The sequence below is a fragment of the Tauraco erythrolophus genome, chromosome 13, assembly GCF_009769465.1.
Source record: "Tauraco erythrolophus isolate bTauEry1 chromosome 13, bTauEry1.pri, whole genome shotgun sequence".
Taxonomy (NCBI): Eukaryota; Metazoa; Chordata; class Aves; order Musophagiformes; family Musophagidae; genus Tauraco; species Tauraco erythrolophus.
The window spans coordinates 9,440,821-9,461,831 of NC_141477.1; the positions used below are offsets into that span (position 1 = coordinate 9,440,821).

Sequence of the window (21,011 nt, forward strand, 5' to 3'; positions counted from 1 at the left end):
TGAAAACCCTAGATAACATATAGAGTATCACAGTCTGTCTCTTGGAAAGAAAGTTTCTTTCCTAGGAAATCTCATCCCTCCAGAAATTTCACCACTGAAGAAACCAAAGATATGATAAATTACAAAGACGTTTGTTTGCTGCTTCTCTCTAATTGTTTTGGAGTTTTTTTTCCTGATAAAAGCCTGGGAGAAGGAAAGAAACTGCTGACCTTCAGGAAGTTAGCCAAGCTAAAGTTGACATTCCTGGACTCTTCGGGGATTTCATTGTAGCGAATGGTCACGTGAGGAATGATGGCGAGCAGCAACGAATGCAGGGCGTGCTGGTAGGCGTCGGGGAACCGCTGGCCCCTGGGCAGCTGGAACCAAAAGCATGCCCTACGCTCAGTGCTGCGAGCCCGCAGCTGCGGAGAACCGAGCGCAGGGGCAAGGTCCCTTCAGCATTTCTTTATGTTGTTTCCTACTAAAACACCGGCACAAAGAAAGCACTGGAACTGCAGTAGGTAGTAACAGAAAAAGTGGCTGCGTGAGCCGTAAGGAGATCTGAGATTCTTAAATCACAGTTGAGAGTGAAAAGGGGAAGAAGGGAAAAGTAAAGTGGAAAAAAAAGGAACAATCTGGCTAGCTGTTCAGTTTGTCATGGTATTTTACATAACAAGTTACATAGTTTTCCAGAAAAACTTTTGGAAGAGACTTTGTTTGTGATGGCTCTGTAATGCAGCATTGAACAAATTTGTTTTTACCTTGATTTTGTTTTCTTCCAGTAAGTACATTGCCATTGACTTCGCCAGTGCTTCAAAGAAAAACCACGAGTACTAGAATGAACAAAGAACACCAGGATTTTTCTCAGCAGGATCAAACATGTTTGCCTGTGTGGGGAAGCAGCAGTGTGGGAGGGAGAGCTCACAGTCAAACGGCATTTTGTAAGCACAGCTGTGCTTGCACAGCTCAGCTTGGCATGAATGCCTTTGCTACCTGGAGGAGTCCTGACAGTCCCGGGGTGGGAATAACTCTATCCCCTCTGCACCCCAACACACCTGCAAGGAGCCAGCAGAGTCTGGGGTGCAAGCCCTGCAAAGGTCCAGAGAGGCAGAAACTCAGCCCTCCTCCCGTGAGCCACCCCTCATGTGTAGCTTAAAGAAAATAGATAAAATTGGCAAAATGAAAAGCCCTTTGCTGACTCTTGCCAGGAATCTTATCACAGCCAGGTTCCCTGCAAAAGTTCATCTCTGTTGTAAGGGGTGAATCTCAAGGACATGGATGCGAGGAGCTGCCCTGGAGACTTTGCTCCTGTGGTGGGTTTGGATGGGTGGAAGTGTTGCGCTTCATACCAGACCCCCTGTTCCCCTTTCACCCCTGGCAGCCAAGTACTGCCAATACTTCACCTTGAGTAGCTTATTGATGGCTAGAAAATCTGCCGACTGCTTTAAGATCGTGGCCATGGAAAGGACCAGGATTTCATGGGTCATCTTCGCCTGTGTGACGCTGGGTTTCTCAGCTCGGTAGACGTACTGAGGCAAGAGGAACAGCATCAGCAGTGTGCCTGCTCCCAGCATGGAGCTTTGCAGAGCAGTGTGTCATTCATGACTGACCTTTAAGAAGGAGCGCAAGTAGTGATCAAGACCTTCTTCATGGCACTTGGACACGATGTGCAGAAGAACCCTGGGGAAAAACGTGGTTTGTGTTCAGCATGCAATGTGAGGGCAAGGTCCTCCAGCTCATGAACGCAGACACCATCTGTGTCCTATCCTACTCAACCCCAAAAGCCTCACTGCTGGCACAGCCAGATTTGCAGAGAGCCAGCACTTGCAGGCTGGCATCCCTCACAGCTCCTGTGGCTGCACCACCCTTGCCACAGCACAGCCTCATGGCAGAGCACTCACAGCTGAGGAGGCCAAAGCCTCTTCTCCACTTTGGTGCTGGACAAGGTGTCGCCTAGACCAGCTGCCTTCAATGCTCGAGGCTCCCTGTGCGACGAGCTGAGGTGGAACATTTCTCTGTAGAGGACATATTCTATTCTTTGGACATATCCTATTCTTTGGCCTTCATGCATGCCAGGATCAAAGCCTGGAGCTACTTAAGTTCATGTTGCTGTAAGCAGTAGGCAGCTGAACAATGCTCTGGTGTTAGATAAATCGAAACCAAAAACACTAAGTTAATCTACTCTGCATCCAGCTCTCTCTGGCTGTATCTACAGACCTGCTACATGGAGAGCAAGCCCACTTTCCCCTCTGCACATGCCACAGATTCATCCACACCATACAGCTCCTTATGTGTTGAGTCTGTCCTCTCTGGGAACCCTTTCCTAGAGATAATACGAGTGACAAATAACCCTATACCACTACATCGAGTCTGCAAAACGAACACAAAACCCCTACAGAATCTCTGCTGAGAAGCAGGGAAAAAAAATCTCCGTGTCTTACACTGATAACTTCCTGCATCCTCTGAATTTATTAATTCTGGAAGGCTCTTTTTTTACTGAATTTACATCATATGTATCCTCCCTTGCTCCTTGTTACATGCAGTGGAGTATTTTCAGGCTGTTGCCTTGAACTTCACTGGGAACAGGCAGGCCCTGGAGAACATGCCAGCCCTCTGGAAGCACTCCAGGCAGCTGATGAAGGAAGCAAGCGCCCGGTTTCCCCTGCCAACTTGAGAATTTACATTCCAGTCCCAGCCAGAGGGAACAACAAACTATTGCACATTGTCACAGACCCCACAGGCCAAACCACAGAGAAGAGTTTACAAGTCATTTATCAGATAATGATGACTCCAAAAGTCTGGATGAGAAAACAGTTGTCATCAAACAGAAAGCTATTGACAAACTGGAAAGCATCTGGCCAAGCTTTGAAAAAAAACTCTGGTAGTGAAGGGAGGAGCTGGTCACCCAGCAGGGAGTGGGGGTCACTTGCTCCCCTGTCCTTGCCCTCTGGTGAATCACGCAGAGCGGGATTACAGTGCTCTGCACAGGAGACATCCCCACGACCCGCACTGCACGGTGCAGGACTGTGACCGCAATGGGCCCCACGTCCCTGGGGGGCCATGTCTCAGGCCCCATGTCTCTGGGACATCAGGGTTCTGGTTTCAGGGAGCCAGATACTTTTGGGACATGGATGCACGGTACCTCCTAGAGTCAGAGGCAGATCTCCACGGAGTGGCATCCAGCATCCTCCTTTGTGCTGCAGCACTTCATGAAGGAAGATGGATATTTTAACGCATCCATCAGTTCAGGGGTGTCGTGGCCAGAGCTTGGCAGGATAAAAGTGCTTTTGCACCTTTTGCTCCCTTAAGGCCCGGCACAAGCTGCTCACAGCAGCCGCTCGGCGGGGACCAGGGCCGGTCGGTGCTGCCCTCTGGGGGCTGCAGCACCGCTGAACGCCGCCCGCTGCTGGCTCTGCTTCCGAGCCAGCAGGGAGACAGCGGCTACTGCTGCGGCACAGCGCACCCAGCACCAGGGGGTTTTTAGCAATACTTGTGGTATAGGGTACTGGTGTGCAGGGATGAGCCTGGGACGTCGTTCCCGCAGGGAAACCACATCTGCCGCCTGCACCTGGGATGTGCCCGGGTGCTCTAGAGCCTTTCGACACCCCAATAACTTGGCTCCTAGAGCCATCCCCACCAGCAAACCCTTTGAAAAGCAAACCAGGAGTATCTTTACAATACCACATTTTCTCCCACGCAGCTCCCAGGACAAGAGCCCCAAGCTGCCCCATGCCACCCAGACATGCCATGGTGTTTCATAGCGTGGCAGTGAGCAGCAATGGCCAGCCAACGCTGTCACTTAGCCCCTTGTACCAGGAAACCACACCCTGCTTTGCACTGTAGTTTGTGGCTTTACGTTTGTAAGTGAAGAAAACCCGGATGGTTTACCAGACACTCACATGGTGCAGTTGACAGCTACTTCATCTTCCTGGGTCACATTTGTAAGGACTCTAAATAGTTGCGTAAGAATTACAGGTAGAAACTGAATCATTACTTGGATCTCCATGGCGTGCAAACACTAAAACGAATGTTCAAAACACAGATACTTTTAGTTCAACATTTTGCAGATGTTAAATATTTATAGCGGACAGACATTTCTGTGGCAAGAGGACAGGCATTAGCAAATGCTTCAGGGTGTGGGCTTCAGCCTGCCAGAGGCCAGGAGAACTTGAACCCATAACAGTGCTTACTGTCTGCCGTCCAGCTGATGGATCCCAGCTGCATGCCTTCAGGGAGCTACATGAATCACTCATGGCAGGTATTAATCCTCCTCTCAGATGTGCTTAGGCAGCTATGACTTAATTAGAGGTCACATGCTATGATTTGACCTCAATAACCCAGAATTTAAAGCTGAAGTTTTTGCTCCCAACTCTTCTCACCACTTGTGACAGTTTTTTGAAGCGGCTAAGTCCCATTTTCACAAATGCCTTTGGAGCACAGAAACCTGACGCCTGATATCTTGCAGAGAGACTTTTCTCCAAAGGGCATAGCTTCCTATCAGAAATGGCATTTAAAGTGACTTGGTGAAGGTCAAGATCATCTGGTGCATACACCCCTCCACCCATCTCATAGACCTCTTTTGCCTGAATCTCACGATACAAGCCTAGGAAAGACAGTGTGTTTCAGTTTTCAAACCTGCAAATCTAACAAAAGGTTCTTAAATCTGTACCCAGGTATTTAAATTACTGAAATTATTGAGGTATTGGTGGTAAGAAGCCCTCACTTGTGGTTAGCATGTAAACGTTTCCCTGTCTGCATGCTGGCAAGGCAGGGCTGGGACCTACCCAGCCCCTTGACAAAATGCTCACAACAAAACCATTGTTCTTTTAGTGCTTGGCTTCAAAACTTGCCATTATTTCTATTTCTTAAAACATTTATACGCTATCTGAAACACACCCAGTAACTTTGTGATGATAAACCCCCATCACTGGAAGTGGAGCTGTTGCTACAGCAGCCCTCTCAAAAACAGGCAGTTATGGAAGGAAACAAGGACAGTAAACAGCCAAGAAATGTATTTCCTGGAGAAGCCTTTGCTGGACCTGCTCCGAGGCCCTTACTCATGCTGGAGCGATTGCCAAAAACCTGGGCCTGGGTCACAGGTCACTTGTGGTCAAATTTAACTAACTGATAATCTCACAGATCTTTTTTCAGCCTGAAAAAAAATTCCTGTTTTTCAATGGATAAATTCCTGAAAACAAGGAATTGTGCTACAGTATAAAGGTTTGAATCAGAGGTAGGGCAGTAGGGGAGGAGTGTGCGAGCCCACAGGAGGAGGGTTTGCTGTGAGCAGGGCAGAGCGATGCTGACTGCTTCTTTTATCTGCTGCGAAAGGCGGTGGGAGGCAGCACAGAGAGCAGCCAGCAGTGTCAGTAAGCAAAGGCAAGGATCTTGCACGATGCACCGATCCCAGCGCTGCAGCCAGTGTGTGTTCCTATGGGGCAGGGGTCTGGGTATTTACTGATGGTCCATAAAAACACAAAGGAAGTCCACCGACAGGCACTGGTCACCTTTAGGTATTTAATAAGCTCTCCTGGGACTTCCTTAGCACCCGCCTGAACCAGCTGGCAGTACTGGAAGAATTTGTGCAAGTGCATGTCCTGGAAGAGAAGAAAAACAAGTTCAATGCAGCAGCCTCCATATTTGCCAAACCCCTGCTTTGCAGCGTGCACCCGAAAATCTACTGACATGCCTGTGGCAGTGGGCCACGACCCTAGCAAGCCCCATGTCTCTACCAGTGCCACTCTTGGTCCCCAGCTGCCACCTCCAGGACCACAGGACTGCTCCCTGCCTTTGCCAAGGTACTCAGCCACTGCCCGTCCCCTGGTTCACAACTAATCTCAAGATGAAGCAAAAAAACCTGCTACAAGTGTTAAAACTCTCCTGTGGTTGCACTACCCTGAGCTCCAATCCCCATCCAACACTGGCCTGGAGACACCAGAACCCTCCTCTTCCAGCTGTGACTCTTTGAAACTGCATCACCATCTGCCTCCCTGACCTCCGACTGTCCATCCAAGGCAGACTCTCCCTCCCATTCTTGTCCCTTCTGCTGCAAGGCTAAATTTAATTACTGGGTTATTTAACCCTGAAAAGCACCTGGGAACGTACTTTGCTAGGGAGTGGAGCTACTGTGCTGCTCTCATTGCTGTATAGAATCAGTAAGATCCTAAAAACAGGATGATGCTGAAAGATGATGCTGAAAGTGAGTTGCTGTGAATGTAAATGCAGCTGATTACATCCAGCACAGGACAACAATGGACATTTCCCCATGAGCAGCACTGACAGGAGGTGCCCCGCAGCATGTGCTGGGGATCTTTGCTGCACATCACGTGCAGCTTGGGGAAGTCCATCGCTATCATAAGATGGTGGAACAAATGAGGACTTGGTAAAATAGCCTGAACTGGTTTCAAAGGGAAACCAGGACTCTTGTTTTCTCGTGTCTGCTGCTGTCAGAAAACTGTTGTTTTTTTTTTTTAAACTAAATAAACAGCCTAATATTTGGGGAAACCTCCCATTTCCACCAGTTCTCTCTTTTGCAACATCGAAGCAGCCCATTTGCTCAAACGTCTCCTTGGTCCTGCCAGTTACAGTGCCATTGGCTGAGAAAACATCAGCCTCTACCCAGGCTCATTCACTCATGCAACTGTCCCACCACATCCGGACACAGGAGCAGAGACCTGCAAGTGATCCCAGACCTGCTGCTGCAGAAGCACCTCAGTGCTGCTCTGCAAACACAGGTACCTCCTTCCCACAGCACCTACAGCGTAGCAGTCATGAAGACACAACAATTGCTTCCTCTGCGTTGGTGTTGCAAGTTTTCAAGAGCAAGGTGCTCGACCTACCTGGGTGTAAATGGTCGAGTCCAAATGGATTCGGATTTTAAACAGTGGCTTTGCTCCATCCACCCACTTTGCATCCATGCTGGGCTGCTGCGAACAGACAACATTCAAGTACTTGGTTTCAGACTGCGGTGAGAAGGTGGCTCTGTGCAGACAGACACGTGGTCGGAAGGCACAGGTTGGAGTGGAAGAACGGGGCCCCCCTGGTGCAAACACCAGTGACGTGACTGGAGCCACGGCAGGGCAGAGGGGTGCCTGCGAGAACATGCCCACAGACCATGTGCCCACTCTCCTGCTCTGCACCACATGAAACAGCCCAGTCCAGCCTGCCATAAAAATATTCCCTGCAACCTATATAACCATGGAGAGTGGAATTAAAGTGTCCTATCTCCCACTTCTAACAACCTTAAGCTTTGGGGGCTGCCCTGCAGTAGGGATTTTTCCAGCTGAACAGAGCACCAACAGAAGCCCAGAACTTCCAGTGATAACAAAGCTCAGCTTTCCCTTTTATGTCTAAGTCCATTTTAAATGGCCTTCCTACCCTTCGTGACTCTGTGTCCCCAAGACCCAGGTAGCCAGGTGGAAGGTTGGATGAAACTGGTAAATGCCGCTCCAGGGTGACAATCCGTCCATCCTTCAGCAACGGGACCCAGGCATATCCCACTGCGGAGGCAACCAGCGACCAGAGTTAGCAGATGCACAGCGATACACGTGCAGCTCAAGCTCCAAGCTTGGAGGGCTGTGTTTCACCCTGAGAAAATCCAACTCACAGTCGTGCAAGTGGCTTCAATGAGGCTGAGATCAATTGTGTCAGCTGTGTTAAAGCACGTTGACTTGGTGAACACAATTCAGACACAGATCAACCAAGATCAGGAGTGGGTCGGAGGGGCAGAAACAGCGTGCGAGTCTTGTGCATCACGACAAGGGTCCTTCAGTCACCCAAGGACCGGCTGAATGGAGAGGCACCCCGACCAGTGGGACCTGGGTGCGCTCAGTCTCTTACACATGCCACGCATTGGCAGATCAGCCCCTGAGGCCTTGATCTCGTGCCAAGTTTTTGTTGGTGACTTGACTGACAGTAGGCCTATTCATGCAACTCAAGTCAAGAATGCGCAGAAATAGCTGTCAGACTGCAGCAAAAATTCGAGCTTTAGGGTACATTAAAAAGAATGTGTTTTATTCCAGTTTAGACCTACAATTTGTATTGGGTTGCTTTCAAAAAGAAAGTTCAGACAGGCTAGTATTTTAATCAAATTGTTTTTTCATGTCCCTACATTCATTTTATCTTGGGCTCTTACTCTCCAACAGAAGTAATTTAAGCAGTGAACATACCTTGAGTTTCAACGGTGTCCTGCTTTTTCGATGTTGCCTTTGTATTAATTTCACAGCTGACATGATAGAAGGTGAAAAGCAAATGATGCTTTTGATGGAGGTGAATTGGAAGCTCAATTTTAATCTAAAATGATATCATGATAGATAAGACTGTATTTTTAATCATGGAGTAATATTTTAAGTTCTAATTTAGTTCACAAATGCTATGTTGTATGCAGTTACACAAGACACATTCCTGCCCATCTTAAATAACTCCTGGCTAACATTTTCACCACGTTTGCGCATTACTTATTAATGGGGGTGTGTGACTGGAGGGCACAAAGCGTGACAGTAAAGACAGCAGAAAACAAACTGGCATTAAAAATTGACAAAGTCTCTGGCTTTGCTGAGCCCTTCTACTGAAGCAAAGGGCTGGAGATTATTTTTACCCATATTTCACCCAGCCCTGGAAAAAGAAGTATCCTGAAAAGCCACTTGTCTTTGTAACATCCAGGAAAATCTGTTATTTCCCACTATTCCACTTTTACCTCGTCGTAGAACTCCGGACTCTGGTTGTGATGCAGCACGGCAGCATACGCGTTTGTGGTCAGGAGGTGACCTCCAGGTTTGCCATATATACACTGGAAACAAATGAAAAGCTGGATTCAAGGTTGCTGCCACTCAAATTAAATTAGCCAGTCAAATTAAAACAGCATGGAAACTCAGTTCTTCTCTATTTTCCTGCTCAGCCTGGCTGGCATATGGTACACAGCAGCGAGGAAACGGCAGCCCCAGTAGCAGATACCCACCTTTAATGGCCTGGCATCAGCTTCATCTGAATCCCTGAATTCAACACAGACAGCAATATTCCTTGCCTGAAATGAGGGAGAACAGGAGGATGAGCCATCTCTACAGGTCAGCAGCATCGTCCCGGACCATGTCGAGTCTGGCTGCAGGCTGCTCTCCAGGTTGCTCACCTTTGCAAACACCTTCTGGTTCTCATACTTCAAATGCAAGGGGTAGACATAGAGGTGGTTTTTGTAGACAGTGAAGGGATAACAGTATTTTGCAACTTCTGGGACAAGCTCCTCCACTTCAACTGCAATGTCCTCACAGCTCTTCTCAAAAGGCTTTATAGGAATGTAAGAAGCTGTCACACAATCTAGAAGAGAAGGAAACCTTGGATAAGCACACACCCACAAACACGGGGAAGGAAATTTGTAGGTCTGAAACTCTGCCAATGCTCCCAAGCACCCAGTTCTCTTCATGCCAGAAGGTCATGTGTGTTGTTCAGGCAGCAGGACTTAGCCCACTCCCATAGAAAGGATTAAGGGAAAATTCTCCCCTCGATCATTTAACATCTGTGGTCCCCAACTGCATTAGCAATACTGAGAAAAGTCAGGTGCACAGGCACCACGGCGCTCTGCTCTCCTTGCCAGTGGGCACTGCAGAAGTGGCACTTCCCTGTAGCGCTGAGCAAAGTCAAAGGGTCTTGTGAACTACACATGTCTGGACAGGGATGGCTGCTCTGCATAGCACCTGTGCCTTGAGACTTCCAGGAATTCAACCCATTAAGTTACTGTTTCATAAATCACGCAAACCACCTGACTGAAGCAGACACGCTACTGAGATGATGACTGGAGACTCATGTCTCAAAGTCCATCCGTCCCACTGCATCAGTCCTTTTCTATTCTCCTTCAGAAGGATGTTTGACAGTTACGTTGCCTCCAAATACCAATGCACAAGCCCTGCCCAATTCACTGAGACTCACATCCACCATGAGGGATAGTTCATCTTAAGTGATGGCTTTTACAAAGAATAATTGAAAAAAAATAAGTCCACTAGAAAAGCCTTTTGGACAAAGGACCGGACTACAGAACCCATGACACAAGCTGCCAAAGGCCCACGGGGTGACACAGAACACATTGCAAGTCCTTTCTCTGCCTCGGTTTCTTCAAATACCAAAGTGAAGAATCACACTGACCATGTTTGTGAAGACCTCTGGTGCTATGGGTCAAAAATATTGTATGAGATTGGTGTAATAACCACAGCTAAAGTAGGCAGGTGGCTTCTTTTAGATTTAGGATGAGATGGCCAAACTGCAAAGCAGATACATCCTTCAGGTAAACTTCTGCATTTGGACCTCATCCCTCCACAGAATCCATCAGAAAGACTTACAAGTCAGTGGTTGTGCTGAATTATTCATTGTTGCAGCCCCAAGATACTCTTGTTAATGAAACAGCAAAACTCTCCATAGAAGCACATTAACTCCCGAGGCTAGAGCCATGAGCATCTATTTTAAGATCCAAGATCCTTACTTGTGAAGTCTAGCGGGATGTCTTTGATGACGATATTCAACTGGGCTGGAATGACCTGCAGTTTTGTCTTCTCTGGTCTGTGTTAGGGAGAAAGGGACAAGAGTGTGAACCTTGAAAACTCAGGTGCTGAACATATCAGCAACGCCTTTCATTACCCTCGGAGTATTTTAGAAATTGTCATCTCGTGCTCAGCCTTAACTGTTTAAAAATGTGCATCAAAATGCCTGCTCAGCCTCTGCACCAGTCTCCTACACTTACTTCTTATACTCTGCTAAAAGCTTCAGCATATCTTCATTTGAGAGTTTGCCGCTGTCTTGCTTGTACAGAGGCGAGAATTTTCCGTCAGCATCAAGAGTGCCCTGCGAGTCTTTGAAAACTGGCCTGCAGAAAAGAAGAGACGCATTTCGTAAATGTTGGTAAATATGCAGACACTGAGGTCTTTGATGTGTCAGGCTGAAGGGTAGTCTATCAGGTGAGAGGTGCGGTGGCCTGTGACTGCTCTGAGCACCACCAGACCCCCCAGTCATCCTCCCATTTCACGTGTTGCTCAGACCCCACATAGGCTGCAATCCACTGTATCACGCATGGGCCATCACCCATTTCCCTTCTCTCCATCCAGGTGAGAAGTACACACCCAGCGCAGCTCCGAGCCTGGTCCACAGTCACAAACACCCTTCAATCTCCTTCCACTAACACCAACCAGTAAAGTATTTTCCTGGTTGCTCATGCCATGTGGGGTCAGAGCACAGAAACCCTCCTAGGAAGAGAGTGCACAATGAAGACCAGTCTGAGGACATATACCAGCCTCCTCCTCAACCCAGAGCAGAAGATTGGACTCTGCCCTGGATGAATACCAGCATCTTTGCCCTTGACCATAAAGGCTGTGAGTGTCTGTGTTCAGCAGGAACATTGCAGTATCCGTACTTCCCTTCTGTGCAAACGCCTTCCTCTAAAACCCACAAGGAAACTGTTCCAGGGATGCAGAGCAACACAGCTCCCCACACCCGGCTGTTGGCCACTCAACTCCCTGGTCTCCAAAGGCAGCTCTTTACCCAGCAGGAACAAATCTGAAGCCCTTCAAAGCCAATACCCACACGGAGCCCACCATTAGGCTGAGGTACCACCTGAAATTGGGCTGAGGCACCACGCAGGCTGTGTGCTGGCTCCCAGGAGCAAGCTGCATCCCAGAAACACCATCTCAAAGGTGTCACAGGAAAATCCAGCTCAAGAATACACATTGCAAGTCGTATACCACCAAATCCCAGCCTACTGTGACAGTCATCTGGTGTTCCCATGTCATTACCATCCCTTTTGTCAGCACCAAACAGCAAGTTAGCACTAGGAGGCAGTGGCAGAGGGAAGAACTTGCCTTCAGGTCTTCCTCTGATGTGAGATTTAAGAGAGTTGGCACTGATGTACTTTGTCAGTCCCAGTAAAAGAACAGCGAGGGAACGGGATCACAATCTCCAGTCATTCCCAATAACATTAATTAAAGCAGAGTCTAAGATGGGAGACAGACTCCAGCTGATTGCCAGGAGGTCCTCCACTCTCATCCTGTCCCTGGCATTGGCTGGTGCCAGGAGGGAATTTCTGCACCGATTCCCCCGGTAGCACGGCATGGGGTAATTCTTCCCCAGGAACGTTCTGCCCTGATAGCAGTAGCTACAGGTCAGCGGGAAGGTCACTGTCTTCCCAGCACTGTTTACTTTTTAATATTTTGTTTCTAATTCTAGATAGAGCATTTCAGGCCAATCCCCATTCTGTCTTGGGAATCGGAGCCGGATTCTGCCCTCGGCTGCAACTTCACTGACTTCAGACACTTGGCCCTTCGCCCACTCGCCGGATCGTGTCCCGGATAACTCCCAGCAGTGGCTCCCGCCACGGCCAAAGCGCAGTCCGTGGGGACTAACCTGGCAGCCCAGCCGAAGGGCATCCGGTACTGCCCCAGCCGGCTGCACACCTGCTTGGCCACCTTATGCACCTTCTGGGCAGTCTGCAAAACACAAGAGAGGTTAGAGTGTGCCACACTGCCTGGGAAAAGGAGAGGTGCGCCCGGCACTCTCCAAGGAGAGGGGACTCTCCGTACTCCACAGCACACGGCTCCCCAGGCACGCAGCCCAACAGCCGCCCAAGCAATCGACAGATGTCCCTGTCACTTCACACCATGGGCATTTCTTACTTTTTCAAAGCAACAGCAAACACCTGGTGGGCACAGTTATATTAAAACTCCTCTTGATTCTGCATTAAGCTGTCAGGGTATTATATTTTCCAAAGGGTATTAGTCTAAAACTGACTGTAATTGGCTTATCCTATACAGACTGACGAAGTGTGCCAAGAGAATGCCATCATGGACCAGGTGTTCCATACACTGATTTTCCAGGGACTAATTTTGACTGGCTGCAGCAAGGCAGCATCAGCTCCACCCACCATGCAGAGATTGATGCTGGCAGCGCTAGGGGCCCTCCCTGACCACCCTTTGCATAAGTTCCCCCATATGATCATGGATCTTACTCTGCATGGAGCAAGACAGAGGCAGGGCAAACAGAATAAAGGGTGAAGCCCATGTTCTGCTGCTACTAAAACATCACTGTTCCCAGCTGGAGTGAGCTGGGACTGGTCCAAGACACCGTGTGCAGCACCATGAAGCAGTGCAGCCCCTTTCTCTGGGGATGAAGCGTCCCACTTTTTTGCTGCCAGCCCAGATTTTGCCTTTCTGAAGTATAATGGGGACAGGTCTCCCCACCGCAACTGCTTGTCTCTTTCTAAAAATCCTCTGCTTCTTTCCAGGGAAAGGAATTGAATCTTCCAGGACAGCCTAGCTGAAGCCAGCCTGGGCACAGCGCAAGTAGCAGAATGGTCAAAGACCAGTATTTGCTGGAAAGAAGCTAAAGAGCAGCAGGGACAACCCATGTTTCAGACCACACTACTCCCCACAGCAGCAGATAGCATCGCTCAGCAGATACTCTCTCGGCCCCATCCAATACCTTCCCCGGATCCGAGTTTTTCATGTATGGCTCTGCACAGTGTGTAATGCTGCCCTGCAGCACCTTCTCCACGCGGGCCACCAGGAAGATCTCCACGTGTGGGTCAGTCACAGAGAAAACACCCTGCAATGGATAGACAGCAGGCTGTCAGAGAGCAGGACACCCTACCTGCACTGATGGGTTTGGCCCCGATCATCTCGCTATCCCTTCCCACAACCCACAGAGACGCTGCTCTGGTTGCTGCTGCAGATGGGCCATGGGGGCTCACAAGGCTTGAGCATGGTCAAGTCTTGAAAAACTCTACCTGGTGCTTTGCCTATCGCTGCCAGTGAGTCCAAAGAGGCAATTGGCTTGAGACACTGACCAAAATCCCACAGTTCAAGCAAAAAGTTTCTCTACGCAGTGGATAATAACACACTGAACAGCCACAGCCTCAACAGAGATATAAAATGAGGAGAAAGTCAGTTCTTCACCTGTTTTATGTAGCGCAGGCAAGACTCAGGGACTCCGTGCACAAGGCTCTCGCCCAGCGAACGTCCCCTGGTGCCCTCCGCTCCGGACGCAGAGTTATCCAGCAGCATGTCACGAACAGACGGAGGGTTCAAGTCCACGTGGAAGTCAGCTGAAATCTTGCAATTATTTTTCAGGTCAAACAATGCCAGGCTTAGGAAAAAGGGCTCAACCTGGAAATAGGATTGAATATACGTGTCAAAAATTCATAGCACAGGCTCAAGAGTATTCACATGCATTGCCTTCCCTGCTAGGTTTGCCTTCTGCATCTGTTTGTTTTTTTTAGTTTTGTACACCAGCATTTTACAGAATTCTTACAGACAATCCATGTTTATTTGCTTTATAATATGTAAAACTGTCTTTTTTCCATCATCTCCTTGCATATTGATGTAGCCAATTTGAACAAAGCTACTTTAAAACCATCGATGAAATATAAAGAATGAAACACATCGGGGTTTTTATGTAAGTGATAAACTATGAAGTTAGGAAGAAAAGATGACCCCGATCCATCGGAGCTGTTTATCCTTTGCAATGAGAAAGAAATCAACTTAAGAGTGTTTATGTTCACATGCTAAAGACCACTTCGCTTATTGTCCAAAGTCAATCAGCTCTTGATGGCTCAACCACAAGACCCTCAAAACGTTCCTCAGCTGCTATATGCCGGGCAGCACAGGAGCAGAGCTAGCTCTCCCAGCCAGGGGAGCTCCAATACAAGGCTAACGCTGCTGAGGAATATCATGTGCAAAATCTGCCAACTCCTTTGTAGCTACTGAGCTCGACAGCACAAGGCAAGTGGCAACAATTCCATGCATTTTTAATTCAAAGGTCCTAGCAGGCGTGCATCCATGTAAAGATAAAAGCAAAGGCCTGAAGATAAGGCGGTAGTGTGTCCAAGGCATTACAGCATGACTTGGATGCATTACATCAATACTAAAAATGTGCTGAAAATGTCTGACTCTGTGCCTGATTAGGGACGAACAATAGGAATCTCTGCTATCAGTGACGCATTCATCTGCTGGGGTTTACTGAGGAGAACGAGCCTGGCGTACTGGCTGGGAGCTGCCAACATGAGACCATCGCAAAAAAGCCTTTGCGATTCTAACAGGCATCAAAGTACCATCAGCAGAGATGGGTCAGTGCCAGTGCTGCTGACTCCTCTGCCATGCTATCTGCTGCTCCGGCACCCTTGCATAACGAGTTGAATTCAGCCAGAGCAAATGCAGGACACGACAATCAGGATTATGTTTTGGGAGGAAGACTGGAGGAGCCTGGTCTGTTCAGTCTGGCAGAACAAAGGCTGAGGAGAGACATAACAGCTGTCTACAGACATCAGAGGCTTGGAAAATACAAGGAAGAGCTTTTTAGGCTAAGGGACAACTTTGGCACAACAACAAATGCATATAATAAAGTGTCCGTGAACACAGTTAGTCTGGGAGTCAGAAGAAGGTTTCAGAAGAGGGAAATCCCTTGCCATTAGGGGAAATGAAATAAAACACAGCAGTGGGTGGTTTGGAGATGGAGCTTAATCATTTACCAACAGGACTTTCACAGGGACCCAGAACGTGGCAGACACATGCACCCCGTTCCCTATGCCTCTGAATCACTGGTTTCCCAGCAGTCCCAGTTCCTGGCAGGCTGATGCACATCAGGACAGACCCCCTCCTCAAACACATATTTGGAACACCACAATACGAAGGCAGACAAATCCTGCAATGACCCTGGGCCAGCAGCCACCACCTGCCCAGGTCCCATCGCAGCTTATGGTAGAATGGTATGCTTTTATCTATTCAGATTCTTCTGCTGAGGGGTTTTGTTGCCAGTGAGGAGAAAAAGAAGACAAAGCAGGAAAGACCAGAGCTCCCCTTACATTGGTGGGTCCTCCTTCCGACCTGTCGCTGAGCTGAGCGAGGAGGTTGAGGGAGAAGTCCTGGCAGCACACCACGAAGCGCCTGCTGCACTTTTCCTCAAACGGCTTCACGTCTGGTTCGATCCCTGAGAAGTCGAGCCTCTAGACAGCAAACAAACAAATCTGGTTTCATTAAAAAAGAAAATAACCCCCTGAATAATGTTACGGATCACATTACAGCCAATGCTATCTTAACCAATTTTTTTTTTGAAGTGGTACAAAAGGTACAAGACATTCACAATGAGTGCCATTTGGTGATGTTACACAAATGTATTCAAGACATGAATTCATGGGGATGTATCAATTTTTAGAAATTTGGTTTGTAGAGCACAGAAAACTAAACCTCAGTATGATTTCAGTTCCTTCCTGCTTTGCCGTAACCCTGGGGATCTTCCCAAACACCATTTAGAGCTTGGGGAAGAAAGCGGAACATAAGCCATCGTTACACTCAGAAAAGTATCTTCCACTTTGAAGATGTGACTAGTTTAAGAGATGGTCCCTGTGCCTGAAATAGAGAGAAGGCACACGCTGTTGGGATCGTGAACCACATCTTAGACTGGAAGGCATTTCTAGATACACAGCAATAACCAGTGTGGTTAGAAACAACAAAGACCGTCTGCAGAGCCAGCTGGGAAATCCAAACAGTCTTGATTATAATCACCTCCTTCCTAACCCAGAACACCCGTGTCCGATCTGCACCCTGACATCTGCCCTTCCCAGACAGCAGACATGTATGTGGCCAAAATACCAGCAGCCAGATAAGGACCCTCAGCCTTCCCCATACCCATCGTACAGGGCACTGGGGACACAGAGCTACCAAACACCCCTAGATACCAGCACATCTCTCGGTGACAATCTGGCACAGTCCTATTTGTTTTTCCCCCTCGAATCCTGCAGAAACCTCCATGCCAAATTTAGGGTGCTTATATCTCACGATCAAGTAATTTCAGCAAAACAGGCTGCAATTGTTAATCTGATTCTGGGAAACTCTTTCCATTGTTTCCTCTATTTCCTTTCAACAAGGAAAGTACACTGAGGGTATCTTGCTCCCTGTTTTCTTAGCACCAGGCATACAAGCATGCACGTACACACCAGCACTGACTGGGGCAGTGATTTTGAATGCCCAGTGTTATAGCAGATCCAACTGACCCACACCAGAATGAAGAGTTCTGGGTACAGAGGGAGGGCAGTGAATTCAGCCTAACCATTTGGTTAGGTAAAAAAAAGAGATATATGCTCCGCACTGAATAATATTTCCATTTTTATTACCTTTCTAGAATGTAGGAAACTGGATGCTTATTTTCTTCATGTTAAAGACCTTAAAGAAGTGCCAAGAGAAAAGTTCATTTTGTAAAACCAAACCTTTTAAAGGGTAATTACATTTCCTTGTTAAACCAGAGTGTTCTTTTTCACAGGTGTGAACAAGTCAAAGCATGCCAGACAGAGAACCAGAAACTACGAAATAACTTGGAACAATTCTCTCAAACTGCGTTGACAACTGCAGCTCGTTCCACTGAAATCCCACACTTGGACCTTGGCAGAGAGATCAGCAAAGATGCCAAAGGCGAGAAGAAAACAAGCCAATTGTCAATGAACTCATACTCCAGTGCATAAGAACAGCATGGGGTGTTTTTTCTGTTTCTACGTCTTTTACACTTGAAAACTCCTTAAAGACTGAGGCTCTCCCTGTAAACCCCTATCGTGGTCTTCAACATCACTGCTCCCTACGCCAGACATGCTGAGCACACGCAGCGTCGCAGGTGTCCTTGCAATACCACTTCTACCACTTCTGCAACCATGAGAGCCTCCCAGAGGCCCACATGACGGGTCTGAAATCCAGCAACATCAGGATGCATCACAGAGAAGCCAGCAAAGCTGGAGGGAGGCTGTGTGGGGGGCTGCTGGGAGTCCTCTCTTTATTTGAGCTATCACCTGAGCATGGACATCATGTTCGACCCTGGCAGGGACATGGCCTGCACTTCAGTTCTCCAGGCCACTGAAAACCACGCTGCCTCTGCAGGCAAACACTGCGGCCGTGCGAGGGAACGAGAGAGGCAGGACACAGAGAACAAAACCTCACATTTGCAAGCATGGGGATGTTTACCTGGACTTCTGGGTCAAAAGAAAAGAGGTTTTGTCTTCCATCGTTTCTGCTCAGTTTGTTCAGCTGATCTGTTTCTCTTCCATACTAGGACAAAGGGAAGCGTTGATATTACTGCCTGGCCACACAGATGCAAACATTCATTATTTGGAAAGAATGGAAGCAAAACAAAATAAATATTTTTCAGGTTTCCTTTGTGATACGTGGATGCAAGGCTGCTGCTCAGCTGTAGCCACCAACATGGTGCAATGACAGTAAAGCGATGTGGCTCTGCCAGATGAGAAAGCAGGCACAAGTAGGCAATCACACTCTGGATCATAAATAGGAGGCGGCTGCCATCTAACTGCCCCTCTGCTCTCACGGCCAGGATGGCCACTCCTGCTGAGCAGGAGCGAGCAGCACTGACCACAAAAGCCCTTCATTCGTTCTAAGTCTGCTTCTTCCTGAAGGGCTCCCCGCTTGGAGGTGGGGAGCATGCAGCCTCAAACCATGGAGCTCCATCTGTGAGACAGGCAGATGAGATAACAGACACCTCACCAGCGCTTGGTGCCTGTCCAGCTCCCCCAGCGGTGAAAACACAGAAAGGTGTCTTCACCCCATCCCTGGAAGTGTTCAAGGCCAGGCTGGATGAGGCTTTGAGCAACCTGGTCTAGTGGAAGGTGTCCCTGCCCATGGCAGGGGGGTTGTAACTAGATGACCTTTAAGGTCCCTTCCAGCCCAAACCATTCTGTGACTCTATAATTCTATAAAGTGGAAAACCCCTTTTACAGACATGGTGGAAAGAACTAACTATGGGCTGGGAGAGCCATCTCTGCAAACACGATACCTTCATCAGCTCCGGATGCATGCTTCTCTCCAGGCTCTCCAGGATGTTCTCCGATTTTCCCTGCGTGCTTGATTCATCATCTGCAAGGACACAAAAACCAGATGTTCAAAGCAACTACAGGAGCATTGCCCTGCCAGAAAGCATCCTGCAATATTTGCTTACAATAGCACAGAAACAGTTTACGGAGAATTTTCCATTCCTCAGGAGTAAGATTTTTCCATCCATTACTAGTACCAGAGTGTACTCTTACAGCCTTCTAGGTCTTTCCAAAGCAGAACTTCAGCAAAGAGCCAGTTTTCCAGGAGTCCTGAAACTTTGCCATGGATTTCCCATCAGAGGAAGGGTCATGCTTCCCTGCACTTTTATTCCTCAGACTATCATCTACATTATACTAAGCCCTTTGCATGCTATCACGTGTCAGCCACAATTCTTGCTATGAACCCAGAAAGAGAAGTATACACTTCTCCAGGCACACTGCTTGCCTCCTGCTGTAGAAGGGTGAAGGTAGGTGTTTATGTATAAACAGACCTTGCACAGATTCCACAGTATCTTTCTTCTCTTGCACCAAACTCTCAGTATTGCTCTGAATGATCTTTCTAAGAGTTACCAGCCATTCTTCCATCTCCTGCTCAGTTTCAGCTGCAAGATAGTGGCTGTACTTGTCTATTGTCTTCAGTTCAAATGCATATCGGCGCATCTTAGGGCACTGAACAAACAAATAAGAAAAAAAAAAAAGATTTGTATTTCACTGTCCTCCACAACTCAGCACAGTATCTGCCCTAAGGCTCCTCTCTGTGAAAGCCCCCTGAACTGAAATACCATGAAATACCATGAAATACAACGCAAGCACCCTCCTGAACTCAACACCTCCCCTGCAGTAATCACAAAGGACTTCATGGCTGCCATCGAGCAGTACACAGCTCCGTGGTTGCCAGCTACTCTGAGAGGGGAAGAAAGCCAGACTGAACCACAGACGTTGCACTGAGGAGCAGGAGCAAGCTCCTTCTTGTGTCATCAGAGCTTTAATATTTACCCAGAGAAGCCAGGAACTGGATTATTCTGACACAGTAAGTAATGTTGCACTCCAGGACACTTAGAGGCATCTATCGTAAAAGCAAGGGCTTCAATGCAACTTTTCTGAGCTTTGCTGCCCTTTAAACAGCATTTTCCAACCAGAAGCCAGGGCAAATGTGATGTGACTTGGGAAGTACATCCTGTCCATCACTGAGGCGTGTGCACTACTGCTTTTACTGTGTTCAGAGAGAGAAACGGAAGCGCACAGCTCTGACTCATCCGTGCTGAAGCAAACCGCCGGGGTAACCGAAGCTGCCCTGTACCAGCTCCACCACACTCGGTGCTTGCAGCTTCTGCAGAGACAGCAAGGGCAGAAGGCACAGCAGCAATCCACTGCTGCCCTTCACTCTCAGTATCACAAAGCAAACCCAGGTTTAAGCCCTGTACAAACACCTGCTCCTAAAACCTTACAAGCCCTTTGCAGGTCCTAAGTCCCAAAGGGCTGTGTGCTTGCATGGACTTATTGGGATGTAACTTAAGAAACAAGAAGGTGGTATGAGCAGCAAACAGAGGAGGAAGGTGCCCAAGACTAAGTCACACCAATTACCTACTGTCTTCAACCCTCAGGGTGTCTTGGAAAGCACCTGACCTGTGATAACCAGGAAAAAGAGATGGACAGAGCAGGGAGACAGCAGATGAGGCAATGATTAAATGCTTCCATTTTACTCTGACAGCAGTTCTTCCACTTGCTGTCTTCCTGGTCAAAAGTATGGCTGCCTTACGAAACGCCTTGTCTGCCTTTTAATCAGGTTAGCTGACAGAACAAACCAGCTCTGGGTTAGTTTGTACATCCATCTCTTCAACCCTCAACAGCACAGACCTCAAGACAGCACGTCTGTCTCGGAGCCAGCAATGCACAAGCCCACGTGCAGCCACGCAGAGAGCACACCTACCTGAACAACGTCATTGCAAGCATCCAAGAAAATACAGCCTTTGGATTCTTTCGAAATTTTCTCATCTTTGTAGGAATTAAGAATATAGGAGCCATCTGTGAGTTGTGACAAGTAAAAATACCTCCTCTTGAACACCTGCAAAAGTACGAAGGCTTGCTCATGCAAGTATTCACTCTGCTGCATACCGCAAACCACAGCCACAGTTTCAGTATCTGCCCTCTTGCTATTGAGAAAATACTGTAATGAGAAACACTGATGACCCTGGAGCGTTGC

The 21,011-nt window shown here is 48.1% G+C and overlaps 1 protein-coding gene across 1 annotated transcript in view; it reads right to left on the reverse strand.

Annotated features, from left to right (window-relative positions):
• Positions 1–21,011, reverse strand: part of DOCK11 (dedicator of cytokinesis 11) — an 84,153-nt gene that overhangs the window by 36,282 nt on the left and 26,860 nt on the right. The window contains 22 exon segments of the mRNA XM_086619890.1: positions 210–356; positions 741–812; positions 1,383–1,508; positions 1,590–1,659; positions 3,879–3,997; positions 5,487–5,576; positions 6,819–6,905; positions 7,357–7,478; positions 8,148–8,271; positions 8,675–8,767; positions 8,936–9,001; positions 9,104–9,288; positions 10,445–10,521; positions 10,703–10,825; positions 12,355–12,437; positions 13,429–13,551; positions 13,902–14,111; positions 15,806–15,946; positions 17,949–18,032; positions 18,772–18,851; positions 19,300–19,477; positions 20,739–20,873. Of these exon segments, the coding sequence (XP_086476016.1) occupies positions 210–356; positions 741–812; positions 1,383–1,508; positions 1,590–1,659; positions 3,879–3,997; positions 5,487–5,576; positions 6,819–6,905; positions 7,357–7,478; positions 8,148–8,271; positions 8,675–8,767; positions 8,936–9,001; positions 9,104–9,288; positions 10,445–10,521; positions 10,703–10,825; positions 12,355–12,437; positions 13,429–13,551; positions 13,902–14,111; positions 15,806–15,946; positions 17,949–18,032; positions 18,772–18,851; positions 19,300–19,477; positions 20,739–20,873 (2,535 nt within the window).